Source organism: Cyrtonyx montezumae, unplaced genomic scaffold (genome assembly GCF_038088225.1).
Source record: "Cyrtonyx montezumae isolate F1298 unplaced genomic scaffold, pur_monq_1.0 scaffold_9, whole genome shotgun sequence".
Classification (NCBI taxonomy): Eukaryota; Metazoa; Chordata; class Aves; order Galliformes; family Odontophoridae; genus Cyrtonyx; species Cyrtonyx montezumae.
In genome coordinates, this window is record NW_027072100.1 from 5,580,596 (window position 1) to 5,597,637 (window position 17,042).

General features: G+C 51.0%; 1 protein-coding gene across 1 annotated transcript; it reads left to right on the forward strand.

Annotated features, from left to right (window-relative positions):
* The first annotated feature begins 1,117 nt into the window (after positions 1-1,117).
* On the forward strand, positions 1,118-15,663 carry SDC4 (syndecan 4). Its single transcript, XM_065754323.1, has 5 exons — positions 1,118-1,267; positions 12,767-12,908; positions 13,788-13,840; positions 14,075-14,258; positions 15,294-15,663. The coding sequence occupies exons 1-5, from the start codon at positions 1,205-1,207 to the stop codon at positions 15,443-15,445; spliced, it is 594 nt and encodes a 197-aa protein (XP_065610395.1). The 5' UTR covers positions 1,118-1,204; the 3' UTR covers positions 15,446-15,663.
* Positions 15,664-17,042: the final 1,379 nt, after the last annotated feature.

Genomic DNA, 17,042 nt, shown 5'->3' on the forward strand with positions numbered 1-17,042 from the left:
TCATATGGTGCCAGCTGGGATGAAGCTGTGAGAAGAATCTCCTGCCAGCACAGCCGCAGCTGCAGGCACAGTGCTGACACAAACTGATGAGCCCTCTTGGCCTCTGCTTGCACCCTTCGTACTTGTGTCTTCCCAAGAGCAGTTGGAAAGGCTGCTTCACCTGAGAGATTGCTTTGTTTGAGTAGCTTAGTGGGTAGGGATGGTGATAGGAGGATGGTTGGACAGGATGATCTTGTAGGTCCTTTCCAACCTAATGTATCTTTGATTCTATGACTCATTAGCATGTAAAGGTGGGACAGGGAGCAGCTACATTGTCTCATGGGTTAGCTTAGCAGAGTTGGAATGAGCCGAGAACCAAATCTAGTGCCTTATTAGTAAGGTGAAGCTCAAGTGCAGTGCAATGTGACTGCAGCAAACAAGGCATGGGGACAAGGGACACACAGTGTGCTTGTTCAGATGCACCCCGGGCTATGGAAGGGCAGAAACGAGTGCTGTCAACAGACACAAACAAGCACTTGTGATGGGGCAAATAAATGGCAAAACAAAACAGAACAACAAAAACACAAATAAGCCACTTGAAACACTTACACCGTGCTGAAGATGGTGGGTTTTTTATTTTTTATTTTATTTTTTGGCCGCGTGGTTTTTTTACGCTTTCCACTTACCCAGAAAAGAGACGGAGCAGTTTCATTTTCCACCTCCAAACTGAACCGCGTGACGTAACGCAGCGCTTCGTGACACAGCGAGAGCCGCGCAGGAAAAGCCCCTCCGCTTTCCGCGAGCGCAACACCCTCGCTTTTGGAATGCTGCGAAAACCAAACTGACACGTTCACTTTTCCCCCTTCTCTTTCTTCTCCCCCCCTACCCCTGTCTACTCTCTCCTCGTCCCCCTCCCGTCTTCTCTTTCCCCTTTTCTCCGCACCTCCGCACCGGCCCTCATCCCTCCCTCACTGCTCGGCAGCCGCTGACAGCTCCAGCCGGGAACGGGCACGCAGCGCACATCGCTCCGCTTCCCCCCTTCTCCCGGCGTGGGCCGCGGGCATTCCCTGCGGGGCGGTGCGGGGCGGACGCTCCGCCCTCGCGGGGCCGCACCGCGGCTATAAGCAGCCCTGCAGCGCAGAGCGGGCAGAGCCGCTGCCGTCCGCTTCGGGCTCCGGGATCCGTTCCGATTCAGCGTCCCCGCACCGCCTCGTCCCGCCCGGCCATGCCGCTGCCCCGCACCGCGCTCCTGCTCGGCCTCCTGCTGGCCGCTGCCGCCGCTGAGTCGGTGAGTGCCGCGTCCCCCGGTGCCCGCAGCCCCGTGCCGCTCCTCCTCCCCCCCGCTCGCCCCTCCTGCCTTCCCCCGGTCGGCTGCGCTGGAATTAGCGCGGGGTGAGTCGTACAAACGAGCCGCTCTCCATTACGGCTTTGATCTCCAACTGCTGGTTATGGAGTCACGGCCTTTGATCCCTCTTTTATTGCCGGTTTATGGTGGTTTAGGTGTGCGGTGCGTTGCTGCACCTGGGTGTGCGTTCCTGGCGTACCGGAACGCGGCTGTGCTGGTTCCTGGTGTCCCCGTGGCTCTCAGACCATCCTCGCTTTTCTAAGGGGATGAATGGATAACGTTAGACTTTCCTCAAACGCGAGGAAGTGAAATAAAGGAGCTCAGACCCTTCAAGCTGAGTACATGTGTGCTGCTCCCGGTGAAGCAGAGGTTTTGGGTCTGCCTTCCCTGTTCGTTTTTGTGTTTGTGTCCCTCTTCCTGATAGTGCAGTCACAGTGGATCTCTGTGTCTGTTTGAAGGAGTTGCTGGTGTTAACATAACTGTAAGGATCTCAAAACTAGGTTTAGTTATCCACGTCGCTGTGGTCCGTGTAGACCTGGGCGTGCAGATCAGCACTGGCACTGCTTTCCAGTGGGGGCAGGGTGGGAGGCTGCTGGTCGTGGACTAGGAACGTCCCACAGAGCGTCAGCAGCCACTGTCAGCTGCTCTCTGCTGAGGCCAACCAACCCCAATCCACTTTGCTCTAATCTGGTGCCTTTATCCCTGCTCTTAAGCACGTGAACCGCTCCTCCAAGAACTGGCCCAAACCAGCAGGGCAAACTTTTGGGGCAGGCAGCATCTGGAAGCTGCGTTGACCATGTTTGGTATGAAATGCAATTTGGTGTCCCTGGGGAACGGAGTGGACTGCGAGCATCGAATTTCTGCGAAGACAACAAATTTTCAACAGATGGATTCTGTAGATCCTTACGCAGAGCCATATGGGGTGCTTGTCAGTGCCTCCTAGGCTGCGTCAGGCGGGCTGCGTGCTCCAGCAGCAGTGCTGACCTACTCCAGAGCCTTGTGCAAACAAACAGTTTGTGTTTCAGGCTGCCAGGGAGGAGACAGGATGACAAGGTTTGGGAGAGTGCTGCCGCTGCTCCTCCTCTTCATTTTTATAGCCCTGCCAAAACGTGCAGGGCTGCACAGCGTGCGGCTCTGCGCCTTCTGTGCGGGCAGGGTGAAGGCAGGTAGCTGTTTCTTCACAAGACAGGGATTGTGTTTCTTGTGCTTACGTAAGAGGATGGCTTTTGAGAGTGATTTGGTGCCTGAATGTTTCCCTGAGCCTGTACAAACAGAAATGCTTTGGCTCCTTTCCCCTCATGCAGCCTGTTGGCGTGGATGGGATTTGCTGGTGTGAAGCAATCCTGGATGTGTAAAAGGGTGGGGACTGCGAGCAAAGTGCCCGAGTGTGACGTTGGTGCCGGGGTGGTGGGTGGCTGAGGACATCATCCCTGCTGGGGTGGGGGGTTTCCAGCTGGAGCCTGGCAGCTGCCTGTGCTCCTCAGCCCTCCCTTGGCAAGTGCTTTAGGGAGCAAAGGCTGCCCAGGTAGGGCTGTGCTGGGTGTCCAAGGGGCTTTGGGGAGACAGGTGGAAAGCCAGCAGTGCAGTTAAGGTATGGGATGAGTGGAGCTGAGGAGGGGCAGGGAGGCATTGCAGCGCTCAGACTACCTTTCTGGCATATAGCTGTCCCCTGGCAGCGTGCGGGGAGGCAAGGGTACTCCCATCAGTAGTGTCTTTGCTGCAGACTTGGGCTGCTCCTGCTGTTAATGCTACTGAAGAGCACTGCTTTTGCTGTGAGCTCAGCAGTGAGAATGGGCTGCAAGGTGCAGCTGTCCTTCCTTGCTGCCTCAGAGAAAGCAGAAAGTTTGCACAAACACAATGCTGGGCCCCGTGCATCGCCAGCAGTGCAGCTGAGCAGAAATCCATCCTTAAAGCTGCTGGCTGAGGAGCATGCAGGGAGAGGGGGAGGCCCTGTGCTGGCTGTGGGCTCCGTTTCTAGTTTAAGGTAATCATGCTTGGAGGCCTTCTGATTGGCAAAGCTGGTGTCTTGTTGATGATAGCCATGTTTGGAAAGTAGTACAGCATTATTAATGTTAAAACCGGTTTGGCTTGTCCTGCTGCCATTGATCCCCCAGGCCTGTTCTTTCTGCTCTTTGCCCAGTTTCTCATCTGTCCCTCCCAATCAAATCAAGAAACAGCTATCTGTGGGTTTTACTTTATTTTACTGTATGGCTTGGCAAGCCCACGGGGTAGCTGAACTTCTACAACAAATCCTGGCTTTGGCCTCCCTAAAATGGAGAGCAGCAGGATTGGAGGTGGGAGGTGATGTCCCTCGCTCCTGAAGGGAGGGAGCCTATGGACTTTGGTGACCAAACCTAGAGCTGGTTGTCATGATGAATGCCTGGAAGGTGTGGAAGACAGCATGCTCTCCAGTGCCTTGTACCTTGTTGGGAATGGCTGGTGGGATGGGGATTTGAGGCTGAACTTTGAGGCTCGTTGGCTCTCTGAAGTTATGGCTGTTAGACAATGTGACTGCTTGCTTTCCTGCCCCTCCTGCTGCTGCCTCATTTCAAGGTCCTGCTAAGGTCTGTATCTAGTCCAACAGCTGTGGAAATGTTTTTTCCTATGCATCTTCACCTTTCCCTTCCTCTCTGAACCTTTGCTGTTGCCTTGTGTGCCCGAATGTTTGGGGTCAGGAGGCTATTCCCTGTTCTCACCATGCTTCCAGTGGCACCCAATGTCCCCCTGCCCTGGTGTTCCTGGAGCAGCCCATTGTGTTCCTGATGCACTTGTCCCACCTCTTCCATGAGGCTGGAGGCTGCTCAGACTGCAGACTTCAGCAGAATTCTTCCCTTCTGACTCCCATTGCTGGGAAATACTCTGGAAGCATTCTGGCTGGCTGATGGCTCAGGACTCCCCACTTAGCACTTAAGCTAGATAAAAATGGAGCATCCATCCTTTGAAGCACTCCTTTGCTCTCGAGTTAAGATTTATCCTTTCCAGATTGCTCTTAAATCCTTGCAGCTGAATTCTCCCCTCAGCTCAGTACAGATTGTTCCTTGATGCCCTATGACGACAGAGTGGTCCTGCTGCTTTTGTTGCTTCGGATGTGAAGCTAAAGCAGCTGAAGCACTAAAACCGGACAGATCCAGCACATCTGACCTCTGGGCTGCTGTTGTGGAGAGTGTGTGACTGTTGAGACTGGGTGGAATGCAAACACTTCAGATTAAGGATTCAAATGATCTGCAATAGAATGAGGCTGTTGTGATGAAGCTGGGCTTGGTGGCTCTGGGTAGACAGAGCAGCCTGGTTGGAGTTGGCATGCAATGAGCTACTGCGCTGAGGGGCTTTGAAAGGTCCCGTGGTGATGATCTGTTAGGGCTGCACTTCTGGATTAGTTTGAATTTCTATTTCTGTTCTTTAATCGCATACTCAGTTGGCCGGTAATGGTACCTCGGTCCAGCTCTGCTGTGTGCTGCCATCCCTGCAGCAACGTGTGACTCAGGGTTTCTGGCACTCAGCTCCCTGAGACTGCTGTCACTGTGTGAGTAACGGCTCTGCCCTGGCCCCAGCGTAGTGACTCAGACTTGCTTGGCACAGGGGAACAGTGCTGGGTCCCTCATGGGGGAAGGAGACTGGCAAACTCAGAGCTGGTGCTGCTCAGCAGCCAGGCTGTGCTGTCTGACTGCTGCTTCCCATCTCTGTCTGTTTGCTGCTCCAGTGGGTAAAAAGCTGTTGCTCTCTGCCGTGTTACTGCCTCCACTAGCTGACTTCGTGTTGGCGAAGGCTTCTGAGAAACCTGCGTTGTCTCAAGCAGCTGCTAACTTGCTCTGGCAGCTCAGTGGGTGCCATCTTTGCAGGCACATACAGCTAGGTGGGGAGAGGGGGGCAATGTTATCTGAAGTGACCGAAAGTGTTCACAGCAAGGCAGAGGAGTGGGAAGATGTAAAGAGGAGGCTAAGAGCTGAATTCTGAATCTAGAGAAAATGTCAGCGTAGGAGGGGGAGGCACATAAGGCATAGCTCAATCATTCTTGATTTCTAAAGGCTGACTGACTTCAAAAATTCCCTTACTGTAAAAGCCTTGTTTTTGCTAGAAATACATGCTCGTGTTGGTTGTATCCATGAGTCCTTTGAGACTGAGACTCTGCTTACAAAGCACCAAGTGGTTCTTGTTAGACAAATCATTGGGATAACTGAAAAATCAAAGCTGTTAATTAAAATGTCAGTGAGACACTCCTTGGGGTGGGAAGGAGACTGCTAGGCACGTACTACGTTACCCAAGCAGCCAGTGTCATGTAGCAAAACCCAGGTTTCTTCATGCTTAAACAAATTGTATTCTGTTGGTCAAACAAATTCAGTCTTGGGAAGGATTTTTCCCTTCTGATGTTGCCCTGCCTTGGCTGCTGAGGAAGAGGTGTCTCTGTTGCAGTGTGAGCGGAACTGTGCTACCTGTCTGCTGTAAAACCCCAAAGACGAAGTGCTGTGGCCCTGCCTTGTTTACCTTGCTGGAAGGCTGACCCTGCATCCTGCCCTTTGTCTGCAGTTACAGTTGAACTGTGGCAATAAAAAGAGCTGACTTAATGACTGCACTGGGAAAATGCCTGCCTTGGACTCCCTGCAAAACAACCTGAATTGCTCAGTGGCTGGGGATCTCGATGAGTCTCAAGTCTGGTTTTGCTTGAGAGCAATGGGGAGGTGGGAATGGTGAGGCTCCTGTGTGTGGGGAGAGGGATCCTGGCTGGTGTGGTGCAAGGAGAGTGGCAGAGCTGCTTCTCTGGGGAGCTGGATTCACCCTGCAAGTGCAAAGAAGCTTCTAGTGGCCGCCTTCCTCAGATGGAAATACATGGAGCTAGTACTGATGTCAGGAGCTTTGGCTCTGAAGGCCCTGTTCCCTGTGAGATAAATATTTATTACAAGTCCACAGTACCGAGCAGACTCTGGAGCCAGGCTGTTGCAGGAGGCTGTTTATGTGCGGGCTGTTCTTGGCGCTAATTCCAAATTTCCTGAGGCTGAGTATGAGGAGCTGGTACCGTGTGTTGGTTACTAAATGACTTGCTCGTCTGGTTGGGTGCAAGCTTCACAGAGCTGAGGAAAGAGGGAGCAAAGCAATTACTTGGTCCCTCTGCTCCTGGCTGTGATGAGTGGTGAGGGAGTGCTGGGAAGATGCTGCCAGCTGCCCTGCAGAGAGCAGGAAACAGGGCCTGGAGCACGGAGCTCTGCAAGAAGGGAGCGCTGCTGGGAGCAGAGGGGTCTCTGTAGTGATGCAGGATGGGCTGCGTGGTCTGCACCAGCACTGCTGGCTGCACGCTGGCCCAAAGCCAGGGCCACCTCTGAGCAGCCAGCAGTGGCTGTAGTTAAAGAAACAAAACAACACAACAACAACAATCTCCACGCACCACAAGTCCCTACCACAGCATTTAACAAGGGAAAATCCCTGCTGTTGACATTTATTGTTCATACAAATGCTTACATAGGTATAGCCTGATAGCAGAGTGGTCCCACTCCTTCATCCTGAGTGCTTTCAGACTGATAGCTTCCTCTGCTGTGTGCTGCTTGGCTGGCAGCTTTGCCAACAGCACAACCCGAAATAGCCCCACTGTGCAGGCAGAGCTTGTCAGCCTGGGCTCAGCTGAAATCTTTGGGCTACTACTTCTGATTAGATTAAAATGGGTGGTGGGATGGAGGCATTTGTAGGGCAGAGCGCTGGGAATCTTGGCTGCACAAACAAGCTGATAGCTGCCTGGGAAAGGCTCAGTGCTCCTGAGCCTTTGAAGTCTGTGTCTGCCCGGCTTAGTCTGCTAACGTGCTGGCATGAGGGACTGCAAAGGGCCTGAAGATGCATGTCACACGCTTCTTGCTGAGTGGAAATTCTGCTTGCACGTGTGTTGGGAAATACTGGGTGTTGTATTCTAGGGAAGGGCAGCGAGGGCAGGCCTCGCCCTGGGAGAGGGGGAAGTGTGATATACAAAGTATCCCAAGCTTGTGAAGCTGATGTGCTGGAGCCTTTACAACCTTTCTGATTTTTCTACCCCCTGGCCAGGGATCCAAGAGGAGCTTCGTGTGTTTGAGTAGGCAACTGGGAGTGAGTTGAGAGTCCTAAAAACAAACACCCGTTTTAGCCTTGGATAGATTTCTCCTGAACTGAGACCTCAGTACTGGAGTACATGAACTACTTACAATCAGATTTGCAACGGTATAAAACCCCATTTGAACTAGATTTGCATTCCTGTCCCTGACCAGGAGAACCTCAGGGGCTCAGCATGGCTCTGGTTGCAGTTGTTTTCCTCTTCAGGTCACATGAGCTCTGGCTTTCCCCTCTTGCAGTTTTCCTCTGAACTTTATCTTTATTTGCTTCAGGGCAAGTGATTGACACACAGCCATCTGCAGTCCTGCTGAGCTCTGTTGTCTCTGGCTGGAGGCAAGCAGCTGCCTCCTGCCCACCCTGCTGCCCTGGCTCTGTGGGCACCGAGTCTTTCGAGCAGTTATTTTGCCACTGTTGCAGTAAACAGTTCCTAGCATGTGCCTGGCTGGCAGAGGACACCATCTTTATGGCTTTGCTCTTGGCTGATAATCAGGCAAGAGCAGTTAAACAAGAATTCATTCCTTTGTAATCTGTCCGTCCTCCTGTTTGCTGCTTCAGTGTGGTTTGAGGAGAGAGTAGCTGTGTGTGAGCAGAACAAGGCAGCTCACATTTGACTCGGTATGTGCAGGAAAGCCTACTTAGCAAGCTCCTCATCCCTGCGGAGCCCAGGAGGGCTCAACCCTATTGCATGGAAGGGATCACTCCATAGAGCAGGTCACACTGCAGAGCCCAGGATTAGGGAGTCATCGGCACAGGGATTATAGCTTGGCTGCAGCGTGAGCCCTGGGAGAGCTCCTTGCTGCAGTATGGCTTAAAGAATCACGGGGGGGTGTGCAGGCAGGGGGACACGGGCTGGGCTGCGTGTGAGCTGGGCACGTGCTGCTCTTCTCGGCCTATGTAGCACAAGGTCTGCTGGGCTGGGGTGGCCAGGTACCTACCTGCTTGTGGCACTTGTGGCACTACCAGCACCTACTTGTGGCACTACCAGCAGGAGCTGGAGGTGTTCCTCCTAATGACTTTAAACGAGTGACACTTTGTCAGCCCACGTGTTCCTCCTGCTGTGCCTTACTGAGCAAGGTGCTGCTCCTTGTCTGTGCTACTGATCAAGATTACATAGCTTTATATGCTCTTGCCTTACCTATCTGGGATCTGGAAAGAGCTGCTTCTGCCTTGAATAACTTCCATTTTAAGTTAAAACCCTGATGGTTTCTTTTATGTGGCTGTCTCCCCTCAACATGAGAGTTTTCCATAGGTCTGCTTGACTGGAGACTCAGTCCTGACTAACACATACATACCTGTGTGCACCTGGGGCTCACCTCATGGATTTATAAGGTTGTCTGAGATGCTGTTCCTCAGCCCTGGCCATTGAAGTGTAATGAGGAAGTTAATATTGCCATCCTCTTGTACCCAGAAAAAGCCACAGGAGAACCTTAGGTTTATCTGTCCCAGCAGGCTGTGAAGAGTTAACAGGTCTGCACCTCAGCCACTCCATTTGCAGCCTCCAAGGCTGGCACAGCTCCACATGCTTTTGTCTAGGAAAGCTGACTTTCACCTTGCTCCTGTTTACTCCTGGATGTGTGTACACAGTGCTGGGAAGGGACATGCACAGACCTCCAGGCCGTTGTTGTGGAGTTGTAAAGGAGATAAAGAGCTCCCTGTGCTCCACATGCGTGGGTCTCTGCAGGTCTGCTCCCTGTGCAGCTTGCTGGTGGAGGCCCTTGGAAGAAGCCTTTAGTTGAACCCTTGGTGTGTTTGATCAGAGACAGTGAGCAGCATAAAAGCTGTTGAGTGTCTGAAGAGCCTCGTTCCTGCCCCAGAATGCTTGATTTTGTGAAAGTTGTGGTGAGGATGTGTGGGCTGGTATAGGCAACTGCCTGGGTTTGGTATTTCCCAGAAGTAGCCAGCAGCTGGGGGAACTGCCCATGGGGCAGAGATCTGCCTGCTGCCTCAGCAGATGGGTGCTGCTGCTTTAGGGGGATGGTGGTGAGCTGGGTGCTACAGCCCTGTCTGCGTGCCAGCTGTGCTCCTACAGGGCACACAGTGCACATCCGTGTCTGGCTGTGCATTCTGACCTGGGCTCACGTGAGGTCTCCGTGCTGGCTTTTCCAGGGATGGTGTCTGCAGTTCACGTGCCTGATGTCTAGCAGGGCATAAACTTATTTTGCCAGTGGCAGGCAGGAAAAGCTGCTCCATCCCTAGCACATTGGCTAATCCCCTCAGTGCTTACTGGGGATCAGAGCTGCTAAGCATGAGGAAGAAATCCTGGAGGCAGCCTCCTGCAGTGGTGCTCAGACATCTCCTGGAAAGAAGCATGTCAGTAGCAGGGCTTGGTTTTGGCTGCAGGACCAACATGGGCTGGCCCAGCAACCAGTGTGCTGCTCCCAGTGGGTCTCCAGCCTCAGACAGCAGGACTCTGAGCAGTGCCTGTGCCCTTCTCCAACTGGCAGCTGCAGTGGGTGTTCAGCTGAACACATGAAATGGCTTGGCATGAGCTGCCTGCTGCTGTCCCATGTGCTCTGTGGCCTGGCAGCTTGGGGGATGCTGTGGTTTTAGGGAGGACTGAGCCTTCCCTATCAGAAAGGAGCATCACTTCCTGAGCAGTTCCACAGGGCACCCTGTGGCACTTGAAGGAGCCCTGAGCCTCTGCTTTCAAATCTGTGAAAGCACCTTGTGCCCTCTCCCAGGTGTGTATGCAAGGAATGTGCCTGCTGCACATGCTGTACCCACTGTAGCTCTTCTTGAGCTGCCACGGTCCAGCTCAGGATCCTGCTCCCTGGGAGAGCATGTCCCAGTGCCTGGAGGGCACACGCAGAGCAGGGCAGGTGCCCGGCAGCCCTCCAGCTTCCTGTGCTTTGTGGTGAAGCTGTGCGAATGAGACTTCCTGCCCACAAGAAAAGCTTTCTGTGGGCTTCGAGGACCTCTCCTGGCTTCCAGGAACTTCCCTGCCCTTGCTCAAGAGGATGATGAAGAGTGAGTTCGGGGAATGCTCCCCTGTAATCTCGCTTATGCTTTGAGTCAGTAATTTCCTTGTTGTGTCCTCTGGCTTGTAAACGCTGTCTCTCCTGATTTAAATAGGGCTTGCTGATAGACGAACCTGGTGCATTCCACAGTACTACTAATCACTGTGGCTGGCTGCCATGGCTTTGCTCATGCCTGGACTGATCTGATAAGGCCGGTCTGCGGTCCAGCCTCATGGTGGCCTGAATGTGGCTTTCCTTGAGCCACTCTGGCCAGGACATGCTTTTAACCACTGTGATTCACAGTGGTGTGAGCTGGCATGGGGTGTGGCTCAGCCTGGCTATCTGACCTGGCAGCCTGCTTGAGCAGACCCACAGCAAACGTGCTCTTGGCCCCGCTGTCCTAGCTCAGGCAAACTGGAGTTCTTCTTCCCTGTACCTCAATGGGATGGCCATGAGCTGTAATGGGATCATGGCTGTGTGCTGGCAGCAGTTCCTGTGGCAGGTTGGGTTTTGGCTGGATTTCATGTATCTTGAGATGAATTTGCCTTGGAGCAAGTGATCAACAATGTTGGGAACGTCTGGTTCCAGGAGGCAGGAGGATTTCTTCCCAGCTGTCCTTCCTCCCCAGGCCCCTTCCCATTGCTACGTGCCAGCTGAGGCAGAGAGAAGCAGGGCTCTAAGAGAGCTGAGCTCAGTGCTTCCTGCCCTGTTCAGTTGGTTGTCGTCCAGCAGAGTTACAGGGGAAACCAAAGATACCACAATAAGCTAATGAAAAGCACCTCGAGTAGCCACTGCTCCTCGTGCAGGATGAGAAGCATCCTGCTTTCACCACAGGGCCTTATTTGTGGCAAAACAAATACGCTAATGGGAGGGAAATCTGGGCTGGGGCTGTGGGCAGAGGAAGCTGACACATGGCTTGTGATGGATTGTTAGCATTCACCTCTAAAATCAATAGTGGGCACAGTTTGTCAGATGGTGTCACTGCTGGGCGAGAGGACATGTCATACCTAGCTGGGCTGGCAGGAAGGCTGCTCTGAGCCCTGGAGTCTGTCCTAGCAAAGCAGCAGAGCTGGGGGGCTGACACTGGGATCCAGCTGCCCACGGTCTCTGCTCTCCCACCCCCAGTTAGGCTCACAAAATGTACTTTTAGAAAAGCCCTCAGGTTTGAAGAGCTGTGGGGAAAACACGTGCGTGTTGTGGCTGTTTAAAAATGCTCTCCTGGGATAAACCTCCAGGACTTCAACCACAGAGATGCTGAAGAAGTGCATGCCCAGCATTTCTGTGGGGACAGCACAAAAAACAATGTGACAGCCTAGCCCTCAGCTATGGGACCTGTCTGCCTGCGTTGTGCTCCTTGCCTTCGGGGAAGGGGTTAAGTCCCAGCCATGCCAGTGACTTCATGGCTGTGGAATTGGAGGCAGCTGAGCTGGAATCTGTGGGCTGGTGTTGGGCAATGGAACTGCATCTGCAGGACCCTCACCTGGCCCCAGGCTCCTGGGATGGGAGCAGTGCTTTGGGGAAATTGCACAACCCTGGCGAGGGCAGGAGGTTTGGGCTTGTGGCTCCGTCAGGACCCAAGTGCAAATCAGTTCTGGTGTCTAAATTGCTGCTGTGGCCAAACAGCTGATTTTCTGAGTGGCTCTTCTGGCCTGGCTGCTCTGCAAGCTGGGCAGGCTGCCCTTCTGCACTGCAGTTTTGCTAATGTGTGTCTGCAGTTAGAGCCTCGGATCCTGGACTTCATTTCATAGACTCTTTTGCTTGTACATGTTTCACTAGGTGAGGCAGAGGAAGCTCTTCCTTAGGGCAGGTCATTGTTGATAGCAAATGCTCTTGAACATCACACTGAATTGCACTGCAATTCAGGGGAACTGACAGACCAGTTTTAACCCTTGGGTAATAAAATAGGCTTGTTCCCAGTGCGGGAAGCAATGAATTGCCTCAATGGGGAGCTTCAGTGCTGTGCAAAAAAAAAAAAAAAATAAAAGAAAGAAAACAAAAACCAAACAAACCCTGACCTATAGATAGGTGCCAGGCTTTTTCTCTCAGAACAGAAAGTTCTTCCAAATCCCCCTTTATGACAAACTGAAGGCATTGTTTTTTCCCAAATACTTTTGCTACAAACTCCTGACCAAGATCCTGTTGCGTTGTTTTCATCCCGTGGTTGTTGGGTGAACCTCCTGAATCTGCAGCCCTCAGGAAATTCCCCTCTATGATTTCTCACTTCTGTTCTGAGAAATTCTAGGGGAATTCAGCTGCTTCCAGTGAAGATAATGCTCATGTTGGAGAGGAAGTCCAGCATTTAATGTTCTTGTGATGGAAACGGTGTGCTCAGCACAAGTCCTGAACTGCTGATCTTTTCTGAAACTCTTCTGAACAGTTGCCTGAAACTTACTTAACTCTTATCCACCCCTGTCCCCAGGTGAGAGAAACAGAGACCATGGATGCACGATGGCTTGACTACCCCGGCTCCGGAGACCTGCCTGATGATGAAGACATTGGTGAATTCACAGTTCACTTAGCTTCTGATGAGTTGGATATAGATGACACGTCTGGTTCTGGAGGTGAGTGGGGAGGTGTGTAACCCTGTGCCAGCAGCCATGGAATGACCGAGTAGGGGTACAGCCAGAGCTCCAGAGGGAACTGCAGCATGTCAGGCAAAGATAAGAGAGCCCTGTGGCTTAGAGGCACTCACAGAGGGGAACAGTGAAAGTGACTGTACTGTGATGTTGAATCACTCGGGCAGGACAGATGGAGTTCAGCCAAACGTGTCTCACTGCACGCAGGAAGGCACTGCACCCTCCTCTGTAGAGCTGCAGAGCACTTGGGAGAGACTTAACAAATAAATAAATAAAATTCTAATCTTGAGGCAGTGTTAAAAGGCTTAAAGCTTACCTTGTTTGGCCTCAGCTGAGACACTAAGGGACTAACTGGTGTGCAAGTGAACTCTGTGACATGCAAAGCTCCCTGCCCAAACCAGTTTCAGCAGCTCCTTGTCCCCTATATGAGAGTATTTGTTCTCTAAATGGAAAAGAACAAGTCCTGAAATCAGTACCTGACATGTTTGGGCAGATCTGGTGACTAGAGGTTTAGCAAGCTATCCTCTAGGGGTGGGTGGTGAGAGCTTTGCTCTCCCTTGGCATTAGCTCAGCAAGCTGTGACAGACCTGCTTGGCAGAGCAACTCCAGATAATCTGCAGCGGGGTCCCATGGATACGACTTAAGATCTCTGCTGTGCATGAGGTGCTGCTCTTGGGTTTGCATCTTTTGGTCTTGTGCAATCAAAACCCTTAATTGACAGATGCTCTAGTAGATAAAAAGGAACTATTTCTGGGAGAGAACTACAGTCCTAGTTAGGCTCCAGCTGCTGGAAGTGTTGAGTTGAGGAGAAGCAGCTTATAATGTGAAGAAAACTTAGCGTGCTCTTCTTCCCTTCTTCTGCAGACTATTCAGATTCTGAAGATGCCATGTACCCGACCACAGTGGATACTCCTGCGGTAGGTATTGCCTTTGCAGGTTTTTTTTAAGCCACTCTGTCCTGCCTCTGCAGCTTTCTGAATACCCTTCCCCCTTCAAGATGAGGCATCGAGACGAATCTACCTGCATGAGCAGGAGCAGCATACCTATAAAGCACTAAGCAAACTTTCCTTTCCTTGCACACCCTCCTACTTTCAGCTGCAGGTAGGCTGGGTGCTGCTTGCTGACGGGCGTGGTCTGTCTGTTCTCTGCAGATATCTGACAATTATATCCCTGGAGATAGAGAGAGAAAGATAGAAGGTGAGAAGAAAAACACTATGCTGGACAATGAAATCATTCCAGACAAAGCTTCACCTGTTGAAGAGAACCCGTCCAACAAGATCTCCATGGCAAGCACAGCCAACAGCAGCATCTTTGAGAGAACAGAAGTTCTCACAGGTAATAATTCACATTGTTCTTAAACTCTAGCCATAAATTATTCACATGGTAAATCAAAATGGCTTGCATTGTTCTCTGGGGAGCAGTTCCCTTCTGACGAGGGGAGTGAGCTGCATTACCACTGTGACTGCCTGTAGCCAGTCTGTCTATGGCAGAAGAGCCTATTGCTCGCCCTGCTGGGTAAATAGCTTGTTTTGGAGCCTGTCACCTGACTGTTGGCTTAAACAAGTGCCACAAGTCATGTGACAGCTGCCATGCACTGCCAGCCCCAGCCAGAGGCGTATCTACCCATGATCAACAATGTCATAAATTTCTAAATCAAACACTGGCGTTGTCCTTCTAACCTCTGCCCAAGGCTTGTGTTTCCTGAGCCCTTTCAGGGACACAACAGCTCCTGTAAGGTATGTGAGCACCTAGTAAGCTGTTACAAATCTAGGTAGCAGAACCTAGTTACAAATCTAGGTAGCATGTGGGCCAGGTCTGTCTCAAGGCATGCTTTGTGCTGTGCTGAGTGTGATGGTCTGAGCACAGACCTTGGCACATTGTGTTGGTACGCAGCCATCCTTCCTCCTGGTCATTGGTTGATTGAAGGAGAAGGGAAAACCTTACTGGTGATGGTGGGGAGGTGTATAATAGATGTACGGAGTCTCCAGAGTGTGCTCACACAGGCAATTAACAGCTCATTCACATGAAGGCTGTGCCACCTTCCTGGAACTGATGCTGTCAGTGCATTGGGATATGACTCTTTGCCTCCGAGCAGGGAGGCTGCCTTCTTATCAGGAGTCCTTTTTAGCACGTAACTGGAAGATTAACCCAGTCTGGTGTGGGATGTGATTAGTTTACAGTTAGATGAAAATCAGTTTCTGCCTTTTTTCCAATAACATCTTCTGTGGCTGACGATGTCAGTACCTGTGGTGCAAAGCTGGCTCTGCACGTGGCTATGGGGACTGGTGCTGCTGATGGATCTTTGCAGCCTAACAACTTGGAGTTGGCTCTGAGTTCAGACTGAATTCCGTGTTTCCTTTCCCCCTCCAGCTCTCATCGCAGGAGGAGCAGTTGGCCTCCTGTTTGCTGTCTTCCTGATCCTCCTCTTAGTGTATCGCATGAAGAAGAAGGATGAAGGCAGCTACGACCTTGGGAAGAAACCCATCTACAAGAAAGCCCCTACAAACGAGTTCTATGCTTAAAGCTCAGCGACGCTGTGCGCCCCGCGAGGGACAAATGGACTGCATGGAAACACTGTGCCCTCCAACGAGACGTGCTGAACAAACAGTCTTTTTGGATTGGATTTCAAAGTGACTTTGGGGGGGGGGTCACCAAACTTTCTATGTGCCCCTTCCCATCCTACTCAGCTAAACAAGGGCCCAATGAAATACAAAGAGTCTGGGGGGAAAAAACTCAGTGTATTTTTGTTTTTTTTTCTAAAGCTAGTGTAAAAGCAATAAAGATGCCAAACTTTCTGCTTGTTTTTATAGAGGGTGTATAAATACAAAACAGACTGTATGGAAGCAAACACCATGTGTTTGCAGCCAGCGTGCTGTGCTCAGATTGGCTGCTTCTATAGAAGATGGCTTTTTTTTGTAAACCTTGCTAATAGACATCTTGCAGCAGGCTGTCGATGTGAAGCGTTTTTGTGAAGAACTATTTATGAATGTCTTACACTACCAATCACGTTGCCTTACTGGGGAGTAGAGGGCCTGGGGGGCTCTAAATCCCCCAATGCCATAAGGGCCGATGGGAATGCCTTCCCCAGGAGACTTCTGTCTCGTCCTGTGTGCCCCAGGCAGGGGTCAGTGCTCCATGCAATCAGGACAGCCCTTTCTCTTGGCTATGGTGACGCCCTTTCCTTGCCTTCACTCTTTTTTTTTGTTTTTGTTTTTAGGATTGCCTGTAGGATTTTTATAACAATGTTGAGGAGGATAGCGGAATGTTTATATAAAAGTTTTGTAGAAATTGTTTTGAAATAATAAAAAAAAAATCTACTTTTTTAATTTCCTCAGATTTATTTTTTCAATCCCTTTGTGTTTCCTTTGGGCATATCTCTGGAGATGTTTTATGATCCATGTTCTGGGCTGCAGCACTAAGCTACAGTGTGTTGCAGGTTTCTTCTGCTTCTGTAGCAGCTACTGTAGATGGTAAAGATATTTATGGTTATCCTGTAATGTAGGTTTTGATTTTTTTTTAATTATTATTTTTTTAAATAGAATTATTTATAGTTTCTGAGATGGCTGCTCTTTGCATCTGGTGACTTTTATCCCTTTTAATGTAAAACGCTAATATAATGAGTCTGTGCAAACTATTTAAGCTTTATTCTGTGAATTTTAATTATAAATTCAAGGCAATAACTTTTGGAATTAATCTGTATGCAAATTTGAATTCATTATATGATTGAAGTAGGGGGAAGATCAGTATTTCTTGCCTGTAATATATTATAATCAGTCCTATAGAGCTCTATATTATATTTTTACTGAGAAATATACAGCTAGCAGTGTGGAGGCTGGAGGTAACTGCAGCAGCCTTGCTGTGTGTGAGGCGTGGTCCATTTTGTACTGCTGTTTGGCCTGGCATGCAGGGCTGCCTGGGTGGCAGCTCCCAGCTGTGGTTCATCCATTGCACACCCTGTATGTAGCTCCTACCTCTCAGAGCGATCCCCAGCGGGGGTGCAATGTGTGTCCCATCTCTGTGCTTTGGGATGCTGTTGTGGGATTGATGCTGTTGTGGGATTGCAGCTGTTTGGTGTGGTTTGAGACCTGACCTGGCTAGGCAGCATGAAGCTGATGGGGG